The sequence below is a fragment of the Ptychodera flava genome, chromosome 17 (assembly GCF_041260155.1).
Source record: "Ptychodera flava strain L36383 chromosome 17, AS_Pfla_20210202, whole genome shotgun sequence".
NCBI lineage: Eukaryota > Metazoa > Hemichordata > Enteropneusta > Ptychoderidae > Ptychodera > Ptychodera flava.
The window spans coordinates 37,448,610-37,463,952 of NC_091944.1; the positions used below are offsets into that span (position 1 = coordinate 37,448,610).

At 36.8% G+C, this 15,343-nt stretch overlaps 1 protein-coding gene across 1 annotated transcript; it reads right to left on the reverse strand.

Moving 5' to 3' along the window:
* Nucleotides 1-206: 206 nt before the first annotated feature.
* Nucleotides 207-15,310, reverse strand: LOC139116249 (enoyl-CoA hydratase domain-containing protein 3, mitochondrial-like). The gene is made up of 9 exons (XM_070678839.1): nt 15,191-15,310; nt 10,864-11,039; nt 9,870-10,005; nt 7,514-7,619; nt 7,179-7,263; nt 6,561-6,670; nt 5,734-5,792; nt 4,699-4,805; nt 207-3,791 (listed from the first exon to the last, which is right to left on the reverse strand). Exons 1-9 carry the CDS (start codon nt 15,248-15,250, stop codon nt 3,665-3,667), a joined length of 966 nt encoding a protein of 321 aa, XP_070534940.1. The 5' UTR covers nt 15,251-15,310; the 3' UTR covers nt 207-3,664.
* Between the last annotated feature and the right edge of the window lie 33 nt (nt 15,311-15,343).

A 15,343-nucleotide genomic window follows, 5' to 3' on the forward strand; every position in this document is an offset into this window, starting at 1 on the left:
CAACAATAACAATGCAGTTTAAACAAATACATATAACAGGCTGAGTTGACAAGCTGAATACTGAGTATATCAACATGCTTTTGGGAGATGAACAAGAAATTATGGTTGACATTAAAATCAAAAATAGTGAAAAAAATCATCCAAAGTTGGCATTACTGGGCCTTTAAATGACTGATCAATGAATAATGGAAATGTGAACAATTACATGAAATGTAAAAAATATTTTTTATTCAATTCATAATTTAAAAGAATGCATCCGCTGAAACATTGTTAAGAGAGACTGTGACATTCACATGTGAGGGATTGGAGTTGCAAAGCTGAAATCTATGCACAGATATTCATGTTTTTTCAAGTAGATGAGACAAGGACGAAGAGTTGATTCTAGACTATTTAACACAGGGGAGTAAAATTATCGTCTGCATCAGAAAGTCAATATAATGATGAGATATAGTAAGCCTTACAAAACGGTGAAACCTACCCTTTGGACATCACTGAAAGGCAAAAAATTTGATTTCTACTGGAAGAAGAGAGTTTCTATGACAATTGATGATTTAGCGCCAGTTTGCCAAAAACCGCATTATTCTGGGGACCTAAATCAATACATAATAAAAAGTCTGGATGACAGATGTCTTGATGATTTCATGATAGAGACTTAACTTTTCAAATCATGTTGCAAATATCTCTACTGCTTATTATGGGTACATGGGGAGCACTGATATTGTCACAACCTGTGTTTAGTTGAACTCCAAATGACTGTAACAAGAACAAGTCAGAAATTTAAGATTGTATTAGTACAATCAAAACAGTACAATTAAAACATAAAGGTCATTAAATAAATTTATAAAGATTATGAAAAGCTTCTGAAAACATCGATACTATTTTTCAATTAATGCAAAAGATTAACATTAATTTACATAAAAATAGTTCTATGTAGTTCCCATAAAAATGACAAGCGGTTTCACAGATACAAATTGATAACCATCAAAATGCAAGACTTGAAAGAGATTGGTTTTATCAACATGTACCACTAGCATGGCATGGTTTTAATCAACATGTACCACTAGCATGGCATGGTTTTAATCAACATGTACCACTAGCATGGCATGGTTTTATCAACATGTACCACTAGCATGGCATGGTTTTATCAACATGTACCACTAGCATGGCATGGTTCTATCAAACTGTATCAGTAGCATGGCATGGTTTTATCAACATGTACCACTAGCATGGCATGGTTTTATCAACATGTACCACTAGCATGGCATGGTTTTATCAACATGTACCACTAGCATGGCATGGTTTTTATCAACATGTACCACTAGCATGGCATGGTTTTATCAACATGTACCACTAGCATGGTATGGTTTTATCAACATGTACCACTAGCATGGCATGGTTTTTATCAACATGTACCACTAGCATGGCATGGTTTTAATCAACATGTACCACTAGCATGGCATGGTTTTACTCAACATGTACCACTAGCATGGCATGGTTTTAATCAACATGTACCACTAGCATGGCATTGTTTTATCAACATGTACCACTAGCATGGCATGGTTTTAATCAACATGTACCACTAGCATGGCATGGTTTTATCAACATGTACCACTAGCATGGCATGGTTTTAATCAACATGTACCACTAGCATGGCATGGTTTTATCAACATGTACCACTAGCATGGCATGGTTTTATCAACATGTACCACTAGCATGGCATGGTTTTAATCAACATGTACCACTAGCATGGCATGGTTTTATCAACATGTACCACTAGCATGGCATGGTTTTAATCAACATGTACCACTAGCATGGCATGGTTTTATCAACATGTACCAGTAGCATGGCATGGTTTTAATCAACATGTACCACTAGCATGGCATGGTTTTATCAACATGTACCACTAGCATGGCATGGTTTTATCAACATGTACCACTAGCATGGCATGGTTTTATCAACATGTACCACTAGCATGGCATGGTTTTATCAACATGTACCACTAGCATGGCATGGTTTTAATCAACATGTACCTAGCATGGCATGGTTTTATCAACATGTACCACTAGCATGGCATGGTTTTATCAAATGTACCACTAGCATGGCATGGTTTTAATCAACATGTACCACTAGCATGGCATGGTTTTATCAACATGTACCACTAGCATGGCATGGTTTCATCAATATGTACCACTAGCATGGCATGGTTTTATCAAGATGTACCACTAGCATGGCATGGTTCTATCAAACTGTATCAGTAGCATGGCATGGTTTTATCAACATGTACCACTAGCATGGCATGGTTTCATCAATATGTACCACTAGCATGGCATGGTTTTATCAAGATGTACCACTAGCATGGCATGGTTCTATCAAACTGTATCAGTAGCATGGCATGGTTTTATCAACATGTACCACTAGCATGGCATGGTTTTATCAACATGTACCACTAGCATGGCATGGTTTTATCAACATGTACCACTAGCATGGCATGGTTCTATCAAACTGTATCAGTAGCATGGCATGGTGTTTCCTTCAAAAATCACTGAAATAAAATCAAAGCTACACTGTTTTTATGCTCTGATATTAAACTCTGCATACGTATGATTTGCATCTTGCTTTCTAAATATATTTCCATAACAAGTGATTATCAGAAAATAGAACAAATTTCAATCTCCCTTATCCCTTTTTACTTTTCACACAATATCCAAACTTACAAAGTAACCATCATAAGTGTCATCACTTTTATAATTATTCATGAGCAAGCCATCCAAAACATGATTCAATCATTTTCTAACCTTACTTGGAAAATAGAACCCTTTCAAGGAAAAGAATGGTGTACAAAATACTGAAAATTTTCATTAGCAAAGAATATGATGAATGAATGATATAACTTTCAAATGAGGCTTGTATTAGATATTACGTATATGGGATGCAATCATAGCTACATGTATCTGCTATTAACTGATATTGATATGATTGTCATACAGGGTTACTATAAATCTTTATCATAGCACTTCAAAACAGCAAAAATATCAAATCCATTTATCACATTTGTTAACATTAACTTTTCCTTTATCCTTTTTAAAATTCTAGATAATATGTGTACATCATAAATGTTCTTTTACCAGACATCAAACTACAATAAAGTAGACTTTTCTATGCTATCTTCCTACAAATGCCCATGTGTCCCAAGAATGAAAGATTTCTAAAAAAGCCTCTTCACTTCAAACGATGGGTCTTTAGTAAATGTGTCCTTGAAACCATAGGTCTCTTTGTTAGAATCAATTGCCATTTAATTGCTATTTTGTTGTGAAGAATGGCAAACAAGTGATAGTCGCATTGAATAGCGTAAACATAAACCATTTATTGTAAGCAATACATTTTCCATCATAGATAGTAGAAGCTTCCATCCTGTACTTTGATACCAAACAGATAGCATTGCCTTCCAAGCATGGAGAAACATTATAAGAAATATCCTAAAAAGTGTTTTACAATTTCTCTTGAAAAAATTAAGACATTTTTCGTCACGTCGCATACCTCTATCACATTCCAGTATTATCATAATGTCTACACAACTGGCGCGGCTGACACATAATCAAAAACATGTCATTCATATCATCTCCATTTGACTACAAAAGATAAACTGGATTCAGAGTCATCAGTATTATTTAGATTCAACAGAATTGTCAAAATTGTGTTTCCACGATGGATTTCTTTTTTGTAGAAATGCACTGATTCCTTCTTGTCCGTCTTGCAGAGACAGATTAAAGACCATCACTTCACCGGTTTCCCTGAAACAATGACAAGTACTTTCATTACTTCAAGAGCATAAAACTCTTAAAATCATCTAACAAAACAAAGATAATGACAATCAAACATCATACATAGTGTTCTGAGTATCAAAATATTGTCTACTGCAGTGTCAGCAATACCTAATTGATATACAGATATGGTACACACATTACAGATGGAATATTGTTATTTTGGAAAATATGGAAAAATTGGATTTTTCCTTCCAAATAAACAAGTAAAAATAATGTCCGTTTTATGATGTTTAGAATTATTGGATTTCATGATAAAAACAAAGTGTTGACTTGATAACATATTTGTTGAAATCATCATAGAGTCATAGAGTTTTTATAAGGTTTGTCTATTGCACATGTACAACACCATCTAATTGGAGGTGGTAAAGAAATGACTGTAACAAGGGTTTGCCAGTCTTTACAATGCAATAAATGTGGTTGCACCATGTAATAAGTGTGGTTGCACCATGCAATAAGTGTGGTTGCACCATGCAATAAGTGTGGTTGCACCATGCAATAAGTGTGGTTGCACCATGCAATAAGTGTGGTTGCACCATGCAATAGCGTGGTTGGACCAAAGTGTGGTTCCATCAGCAGTTGCATGGTCATGTGACTCAGTACTTTTTAGAAAGTTAACAGTATAGTATCTTCTGTCAATAATGGTTGCCAATGAACATGAATTCCAGGGTGATATGGTGATATTTCAAGGACAATAATGTTGCCAATCACAACAGACTATCAGTGTGTGGTACATCACTAAAATAAGGTTCAATCAATCCTGATGAGGTCTATGTGCTAAGCATGAGATATTTTGCAGATTAACGCTGAAGTAAATGTTGATTTAAATATCTCAAAATTTACCGTATAATGGTGTCGGACATACAGTGGATCTTACCTGTAAGCTGATGGAATATCTTTGCTAATTTGACGATAGTATGCTGCTTTACCCAGTGCTACAACTGATTTGCTAGCTTGACATATCTTCTCTGCTACAGCCATTGTCTGTATGTAATGACAAATGATCCAAACTATTGTCTTATGTACGGGGTCCATACACTGAGAGTCACATACTACAGCCATTGTCTGTATGTAATGACAAATGACCAAAACTATTGTCTTATGTACAGAGTCCATACACTGACAGTCACATACTACAGCCATTGTCTGTATGTAATGACAAATGACCAAAACTATTGTCTTATGTACAGAGTCCATACACTGACAGTCACATACTACAGCCATTGTCTGTATGTAATGACAAATGATCCAAACTATTGTCTTATGTACGGGGTCCATACACTGAGAGTCACATAAATTCAAGGACTTTCAAGGGCTTTTTCAGCAATTTTCAAGACTATTTGCACCAAAATACCATTTTCCAGAAAATATTATTTCGTGTATCACTTTTACATATAATTTTACATATTGCTTTTACAAAATTATGACTGATCATCTTGAGGATGGATTATCAATTTTCAAGAACTTTCCGGGAGTCAATTTCATTTTTAAGAACTTTCCAGGACTTTCAGGGGCTTTAAAATTCAAGGGCTTTTCAAGTGTGTACAGACACTGTATGTACTGGCAAAATATCATAATACATTATTCTCTAACTTTCAACTAGATTTGGGAGTTTTCAGTCATGATAAAGCTACTTAAAAATAGAGTCAATCACATTGTGCTCCCATTTAATTGTATCAAATGCTGATGTATGACATAATCTATATCACACATATTCATTCTCCTAATCACTAGTAGTTTTGACAAATCTTGGTGTTCTGCTTTAAGTAAAGCTTTGAATGTCTAACTATTTAATATCACTGATTTCCATATAAAATGATGAATTAAAAATACAGTTTAGTGGTTTGCTGTACTTTGCCTGTTTGTTTGTTTGTTTGTTTTGCAAGGTAATGCAACAAAGGACATTTCTCACCTCATCTTCCAATTTTTCTTCTGGGACCACTTTACTCAGTAAACCATGCTGTAATGCAGCTGAAATGGTACATCACCTTTTAAATTTCCATTTCACAATAAAGATGAGATACAGTGTATATGCAATATGTAAGTCGTATGGTACTATGTTGATATCAACTTAAACAGTATGTGGAAGAAGCTTAGCAAAAAAAACCTATCTCCCGTATTTTTGCAACTGTTTGACAGAATACTAGTCAAACAGTTTTTATGAAGAGTATGACCAATAAAAGAATTGATATGCTGTAATTTCATCATTGAAGAAGATTGCTCATTTAAAAAGATCCAGCAAGAAAAATTAGCCACAAGCCAGCCATAAGTTTAGAAATATTGCAGAGAGTTAGAAATTACCATAAGTTTGAGTTGTCAACATATATCAGACTTTCATGTCCATTATTTTGTCAAAACAAATGGAACCTATCATACTGAAGATTGCACCTTTTAAGCACAGAGATCACTCATTCTGAGAAAACTTAAAACTTAAAGTGGGTGTACAATACAGTGAAACTAGGTACGATTCAGTTATTGGCTACAGAGTAAATTTCTCATGGAAGTCTGCATTGTAGCATTGCTGTGCAATCAACCAATCACAATCTCTGTACTTTCAGGTGAATTAGGGCTGCATTATTGGTTTGTTATGGGTAGGTTTGGTACAGGTGAATTAGGGCTGCATTATTGGTTTGTTATGGGTAAGTTTGTACATATCAGTATTAGGATATTGTATATTCATAAGTTTAGAAACCAGATTTTTTACCAGCATTTCATGTCTGATTTTGATAATTAGCATACCTTGAGCTGATATTGGTTCCCCTGTAAATAACATTTCCATGGCAACTTTCTGTGGAACTGATCTACCGACAGCAACAGCTGGTGTTGAACAAAATAAACCAACTTTGACGCTGAAAAAAACGAATCTACTTCAATTCATGTAGTTGGTCAGTCAATGAAAATTATAGACATTTGTAGAGGAGTAGAGTTTTATTTCAAGATAAGATTTCGGTGACTTATTCAGATTTAATGACAGACTGAATTGAAATGGAGAGAGAATTGGTTGTGGTCTTCTTTTCACTTTTAAAGAATCTGTTCCACTTATTAACCTCTTACTCCTAAAAGTACAGTTGTAAGTAAGTGATAACAACATTAAATGCATCCACATGCTCTTGTTGCCTTCAATCTTCTTATAACTCTCATTCTTTATAGTCTATTTTACAGCACATTTCTGACAAAACATATTGCCAGGACTGTCAGATTAATGGTGAAATAAAAGGCAGTTTCTCTGCATTTTCAACAATTTACAAACTCCCATCAATACCTTGAAAGGAATGATTTTGTTGTTGCCTATCAACAGTGAACATCAGCAAATTAACATCCCTTCACAAGTTTCAGAAGATGAAGAACATGCCTTACCCAGGAGTAGCAAATTGTGATGTCTCTGTTGCTATGGCAATATCACAACTAGCAACCAACTGACAACCAGCAGCTGTAGCTATACCTACAATGTGTATGGCATAAGAAAATTTCAAAGTCACCTCAATACACATTATTGTAATCTCCATAATAAAGACATCAATGTGCAATAAAAAAACAGATGAAAATCTGAACTTCATGTTACATGTAATTGTTATGTTTATTAGAATGCTATTAGAATGATTTTGTACTGACACATAAGAAAGGCAATGGACTGTTCCAAGTGTTGTAGGAGTCAACCCATTATATTTTAGATCAAATAAATTGTATCTTACCTTGAACTTGTGCAATGACTGGTACAGGTAACTCTCTGATGAGTGTCATAACACTTGAACATGTACTGAACACCTTAGCATGGTAATCCCTGCCCTCTGTGGTTGTCTGAAAAACACAATAAATGTTATGAATGTATAATAAAGTTAGCTTGATGCTAAGACTTTATTACAGAAATAACGGGCGACGTGTTGACCATTAACGTTTATTAACGTTTGCCGAGCCCATTAATTTTGGCTTTCCTCTCGCCCTTGCCCAAAAATGTTAATAGTCAGGGCGGAGTCTGTTATTTCCATTATATTATCAACTAACCCAAGAAAATTTTCAAAATTTGCGAAAATTTCCCAAGCAAATGACAATTGGCCCCAGAACTGAGCAATACGCAATGCACTGGCACACGCTTTTAAAATTTTGGCAAATCTGAAGATGTTTTCAGAAAAAAGTATCTCAACTTGGCTAACAAGTGCTCCATTTTATTTTGTGATTGATTATGATTTACGTTTGAGCTGTAAAGTTACAATACTTTGAGTTGTTATTCTTATTATTCAAATTCACGGGCATGAAAACAAACCATTACTTTGTATTTGTGGTCAGTCACATGGTTCAGCTCGACCAATCACAATGTAATGGTCAGAGCATGGTAATATAATTCATGATAAAAGTCTTTAGAATGACACAGTCACCAGGTTCGGGATATGTGAAAAGATGCATTTTAGTTGGGTTGGCTGATCAACATAAAAGCTATAAGCTGATGTGCTTGTGTGAAAGCAATGGGACCTGGCATATCAAAGGGTACGCGCTGATATGAGATTAAATCTGATTGTGTGTTTGACTGTTTGTAAAGATTACATTTTCTGTGTTTCCCTGGTATTTGATTTTAAGGTATGACGGCAATCTCTCCTATGTTGTCATTCCTTGTATATACTGATTTGCTACGATTAGGCCAGAGTTTGTTAGTTTCAAGCATTTTTCTGATCTAAATTTGCCAGGGTTTTAGCTCACTTTGATTTGTATACCGGTATTTAGAATAAGATTTGTGTTGATCAGTTTTATTTGCATTACAAGTATTCTTATCTTTACAGACAAGGTTTGATTGACATACACTTCTTTAATGATGCGGATGTTTCCGTTTCTTTGTAATCCTGACCCTGTGATTTTTGTACAGAAATTCCATTTTTTCCGTAAAATCCATATCATTGTTGCATGTGCATGCCTATTTTAGGAGTTCATCGTTGACAATAGTCTTGAAATGTTGTTTGAATGACAGCACACTTTCTGATTAATATTCTAACATGCAGGTTATCTATGTGTTTATTTTAGAGCCAAATTTTGCATTTCAGTACAGTTGCCTTGCCTTCACTACATCACTGCTTTCATCAACATTTTCATGACTCAAAAACAGAAAAGAGAACCAAGACAGCATGAATTAACAGATGTTAACTCACACAATTTTTATGGAAAGTACTGTTAACAGTCACTTCTTGGTTTGATAGTTTGAAGATAACTGCTAGAAGGCAAAGTATTATGACTTGATTTTGCAAATAAACATCACTTAAAGCAAAATTTTGTGAGAACAACTTGTGTTTCTCAAAAATTTCTCTGAAAACCTATGTGTGCAGGTGCAAACCTGACAATTTATTTACTTTAGCATATCAATGAAAGAAAGTTGTCAAACCAAGTATTATGGGATTACGATATGGAACAAAAAACAGTGTCTGGTAACAAAAGCAATATTTTACATTCTTTAATGTAAAACATTAAGAATGGAACTGATTACATTTGTACATGTACAAACGTTTAATCAAACTATTCAATGTTTTAGAATTGCATGTTGCTCAGATTTCCTCTACAATTTATTTATTGTTCTCTTTGCCAGTACACCAATACTGAAAACACCTTGAGAACTTCATCCAATGATGATTTACTATCAATCACTTCCAAAGTGAAAGTGCTGACAGATTAATGCGCCGATAATTTGTGCCAACATTCTGATGGAAACACATTGGAATGAACAGCTTATTACATGTAAAGGTAAAATGTTCCTTGAAGATATTTGGACTCTAATAAAATATTTTACAATACTGTCCTGGTCTACTGCTTGTGTGATATCATTGTGAATCTCATGGAGTAAATAAAGTTTTCACTATCTTATTTTTGTGAAAATGGAAAATCAATTTTTCCCGAATTAAATCAACACTGGGACAAGAGGACATTTTCAATTTCGATGTCGTTAAATGTGAGGTAACTTTTTCTCCGATTCCAACATTGCATGGTGATCCCTGATTTTGATTTTTGATTTTGAAAGAAAAGAATGATGATTTGATTCAGTTTGAACTGTGTTGGAATAGTTTCACTCACCAGTTCTTTCAAATTGTGACCAGAAGAAAACACAGGACCACTTGATGAAATAATGATGACTCGCAGATCACTGCTGTCGATATCATGTTGCAAGTCTGACTTTAAAGACTCTAACATTGCCAATGACAGAGCATTTCTGCAATAAACAAACTATAAGATGTCATGTCAGCAACTATTGATGTTTACTATTTTGCTGTGGAAACTGGGATCACAATAATGTTCCTATGATTGTTTACTTGAATTGAAGATAAGTTGCTTTGTGAGTTTTGGCAATGAGAGCTGGCATACGTAGTCGGTAGGTTTGCCAGTGTTTTGACAAAGTCAGCCGAGTAGCCAGGTTCAATGTGCTCGCACAATTGGCAGGGTGGCTAAGCTAAGTGGGGTAGGAAATTCAGCAGGGTTGTCGAGCTCAGGGTGTTACAATGTCAGCTAGTTAGCCTAGCTGAGTGAATTAGCATCATCAGCTGGGTAGCCAAGCTCAGTAGCTGGGTTGCCAAGCTAAGTGTGCTGGCACCAGCACATGGAACAATTAGCAGGGTAGCCTTGTTCAGAGTGCAAGTTCAGGGCCTAGGAGCCAGCATAGTCAGCTGGGTATGCAATGACTGTGGATCTCACCTGATAAGACTGTTGATGGTACAACAATGCAACACAGAGATTGGATGTTGCAAAGTGGATGAGGGCTTGTTACAACCCTTAGCTTGACTTTTAGTTTAATTATGTCAAATCACCATTCGTCTCATGTAGCAGTTTCATTTCTCATGCATGCAAATATGGGTTTTCCGCTACAAATGGATGCTTAGAAAACAGACATAACACAATTATATTGGCATGATTTGGTGGCTTTGCATCAGCTGCATAATGGCTTCACTGTACGTATCATAGCTATGAAACAAACCAATGACTGTATGCAGTGTATGGTAATAGTCCACTGATCTGACTCAAGTACTTGAGTCAGATCAGCGATGATTGGTTTAAAGCAACACACTCAACCCACCTCCTTTTAGGATCATTTAAATGTATTTTCCGGATTCCATTGTTTTCTGTTCTTATTGTGAATGGTTCCTGGTTTAGTTCACTTGTATTGCTTGCATACCATCTTTTACAAACTCCTGTAGAAGTTTCCGAATTGGATCCTGGGATACATCTTGGACTGACCAATGATCTGACAGGCTGCAAGTAATCCATAAAACAGCAGTAAATATTTGAATATCATCATTGTAACTTGAGGTTGCAAATACACATTTGAACCTCGCCATGCATAACCCACTGGCTATATGAACAAGGTGAACAAAAATTAAATCAGTCTTTCTGTGGAGGTTTTGCCTTATGTATAAAATGTACCTCACAGATTTGTATCTGAAAAGTATTAACATCCAAGTATTTGTCTAGAAAATGTAACAAGGAAAGCCACTAAGGCCAGGATATTTCTTTTCATTCATTTGCATGACATTGATGATATCAAATATCAAATGCATAGTTTTAATGCAAATGCTGACTCTTGTCTTTGAGAAAACCAACACGCAATTTACATTCCAATCACTCCACTAAGTTGACGGTCCCACATGTAGCAATGTTCACTTATAGTGATTCAGCCTTCTTTATTACACACCCAACATTATGGAACTATCTTCCTTTTAATAAAAGAAGCACAACATCAACCGATTCTTTTAAAAGAAACCCTTAACTTTTCTTTTTACAGATCAATTGCTGTTTTTTACCTTGTATTTTAAATGTGCTTGTGTATGTAAAGCCCAATGAGACTTTTTAGTGCAACACGCTGATAAGAACTAGTTTTCCTTTTACAATTATATTAAATGAGTAAATTTTTTTGACTGCTCTGCCAGTGTAAAAATGAAATGGTTTTCACACAGAAACATAAATATATAGGTTGCATACAATAATCCTTTTAAAATCCTTGTTGGTATTATGTGCCGTGTTAGTGTCTCTGAGATTTATATTAAAAACCAGCGATGACTTATGCATTTAATTACATGCTAGTTTCACACTTAGGATCTGTATAAGAAATCATTGAAAGTGCCAATATACTGTGATCTGAAATCATTGAAAGTGCCAATATACTGTCATCTGAAATCATTGAAAGTGCCAAATACTGTGATCTGAAATCATTGAAAGTGCCAATATACTGTGATCTGAAATCATTGAAAGTGCCAATATACTGTGATCTGAAATCATTGAAAGTGCCAATATACTGTGATCTGAAATCATTGAAAGTGCCAATATACTGTGATCTGAAATCATTGAAAGTGCCAATGTACTGTGATCTGAACAGTGCATTCTCTTGATATATATTGAAAGTGTGCTTTGTGGCAGATTGTTTAAGCAGATTGTGTTTATGGTTCTGTGTGCATTTGTTTTTATTCTTGGTAATTTTTCAATAACTTTTTCTTTTTGTCTGTATATGTTTGTTTCATGATGTTTTATTTAAGATTGTCAAAAGAGAATTGTTGTTGTACAAACTTGATTGGATCCACAGACAGTACATAAAATGGGGCTTTGCTTATTATTATGCACAAAATTGTAACGAATTTAGGTCTTCTGTATAAAATTTTAGGTCTTGTAGGGCCTAGTCCAAGCAAACTGTCAAAATCAGCTTTCGCTAACTTCATTAGCTCACTCAAACTGAGATAAACAAATTACACTAATAATCATGGCAGGAGGATGGTACACTGTGTAGCAAATGATGTGATTATGAGTGTGAAGAGTCTGGGAGGGAGGGTATACTTAAACACCGTTTGAGGGTGCTGGGGTGGGGGAATCTGACAAAGAGGAATCATTTGTAATTCCCAAGTTCTAAAGGTGTTTCTGAATGCTGCCTAAAATCTAACAAACTCTTTTAGAGTTTGGAATACCGGTATTTTTCCAGCAGACTTCACTGTGGAAGCAGTGTACCTCCATGTGCTAGAAGGGAAACTGTGCCTCTGTTGGGCCATAGACAGTAGAGGAGGGTCAACTATACTTCACCAGTGACGTTTTGCAATGACCTTTGTTTTGGGCGTTGATTAGCCAATCAGTAGTAGAATAATACTTCGTATGGTACAATCATCCTGCACGCCATGCTAGCTGCACTTGGCCTCAAAACACGGCCAATTTTTTCAAGACGATGCGAGTAACACGTTCATCGGCGTGATTTTCGAAGAGATGGTTAAATTTGTGATCTAACTAGGTATATGGGAGTGTAGTTCTGAATGTTTTGTGTGAGCGCACAGCCAGTAAAAAAATCGGGTGGTGTTTTTTGAGCGATTCTGTTGCACACCTTGAGGGTATTTAGGTTGCAGTGGCAAGCATATCGACTACGGGATCAATAGATTGAGCCGAAAATTGATCTATTTAGCAGACTACCCAGCTAACGAGTGCCTGTGAGTAGACGTGGTGCCACAATTGCGTATAATCAACAGTTGAATTACACTCCCGCTGACATACACGTATGAGCTCCATCCCCATACACAGATTGTGCGCGGCTTGGATAATTATTATCTAGCTATGGAGTCTCAGTAGTAGCCACACTTAGCGGGTGGGGGTGCAAGGTCAACGACTAGGAGACCCTTTAGCTTTATGAAAATTATCTACGCCACACTGCTGCCACATCACCCTTCAATCTCTGCATGGAGATTGGTATGAGGAAAATTAGGCCAAATTTCACCAATTTAACGCTAAGCCAATAGGTTTATTTTATATCATGCCCGGCCAACCAAAAATATCATTGATTTGGCGTTCACCTGATGTTTTCTCAAGAGCGGTTTTGGACACTGGATTATCGACAAGAAAGACGTCCCCAGCTTTGATTGTGAGATCATACCATTCAGTGCAAGGGGTGTAAGGCTGTCAAGCTGCACGCCCACGGCTAGGATATCGTACCACCTCTTGCACTGAATATTATGATCTCACAATTGAGCTGGCGACGTCCATCAAGTCCGGCGTCTTCTGAGTTCCAAAACAGCCGGAAAAATCATCAGGTGAACGCCAAATCAATGATATTTTGGGTTGGCTGGGCATGATATAAAATAAACCTATTGGCTTAGTGATAAAATTGGTGAAATTTGGCCTAATTTTTCCTCGGGCAGTCCTCAGGCAGCTACGGGCAGTCATTAGTAGGACCATGGAGGTAGAACTAGAAGGAGACTACCTCCATTGGTAGGACCCATCTGCATCCCTGTTTCACAGGTGTTTGGATTGTTTATATAGACCAATGTAGTACACGCCCCTTTTACGTTACTGTACACTGAACACTCACAGGCGTGCTGTGAGCTGGGTAGTTTTAGTAGTGTACAGTTTATGCTGTGGGTTTATGCCAAGTTCTCATACGTAGAGTATGTATGAGAACGTCAGAACATAGCAAAAACTCTCAGCGTAAACTCTACACTGTAAAACTAGTTCTAAGCTCACAACACGCCTGTGTGAACACTCCAACACTACGCAATCGTGATATCGCAGCGGTACTTGTGGCGTGTATCGAACGCGCTCGGGTCATTGGGGTCATCGCCACAGTCCCGCTGCGAGCCAACGCATAGGCTTCGTTGGCAGTTTACTACGAGACCGACCGGTATCGTAGATTTAGCTTGCAAAATAATGAACTATATTAGCCTTTGAATAAATAAACTTGTATCATCTTTATCATTGACTATCTGAGACTCATTCTGTATGCCTGCTAACTTTCTTGAAGATAAGAACACGTATTTTCGACCATTTTCCCGTGAGCCGTCGACGGTTTCTACGATGTTTGCTCGATCGCGCGTACAACGCACTCAAGCAGGAACCATCGACGACTCACCGAAAAACGGTCGAAAATACATGTTGTCACGGTCGGCTCGTTAGCAGGAGTAGAAGATGAGTCTCAGATAGTCAGTGATACAGTAGGTATCATTTTATTGATTGCATACTTTATCTATTTTATTATTTTGCGAGCTAAATCTACGATACCGGTCGGTCTCGTAGTAAACTGCCAACGAAGCCTATACGTTGGCTCGCAGCGGGACTGTGGCGATTTGGCTGGTCCCCGCCTCATCCTCAGTGACAAGCACATGTGCTGCGTCTAGTCAAGTCATGTGAGGCGCAGTGATCAGCGAATGTGGCGATGACCCCAATGACCCGATCGCGTTCGATATACGCCACGTCCACAAGTACCGCTGCGATATCACAGCTATACGCAATCCAGCCCCCTGCGTGCTGCATGCGCTCGAACCCTGGAAAAATACACTTAGATGGACAGGGAAATATTTGCCTCGTCGCGGCTTAATCAAAATCGAGTGATGTAAATCCGCCTTGAACATACCGGTACATGTCCACACCTCGCAATCCCTTACCATTGAAATGTTCCTAAGATGACGGCTTGCTGAGCAAGTTATTCCAATGAACGTCGCCATATTTGATTGCACAAGGACTGTGGGTATTCACAATCGAAAACATTTACTGTAATAAATCACACACCTTTACTAATAATGATCTTGCGTTCCTGC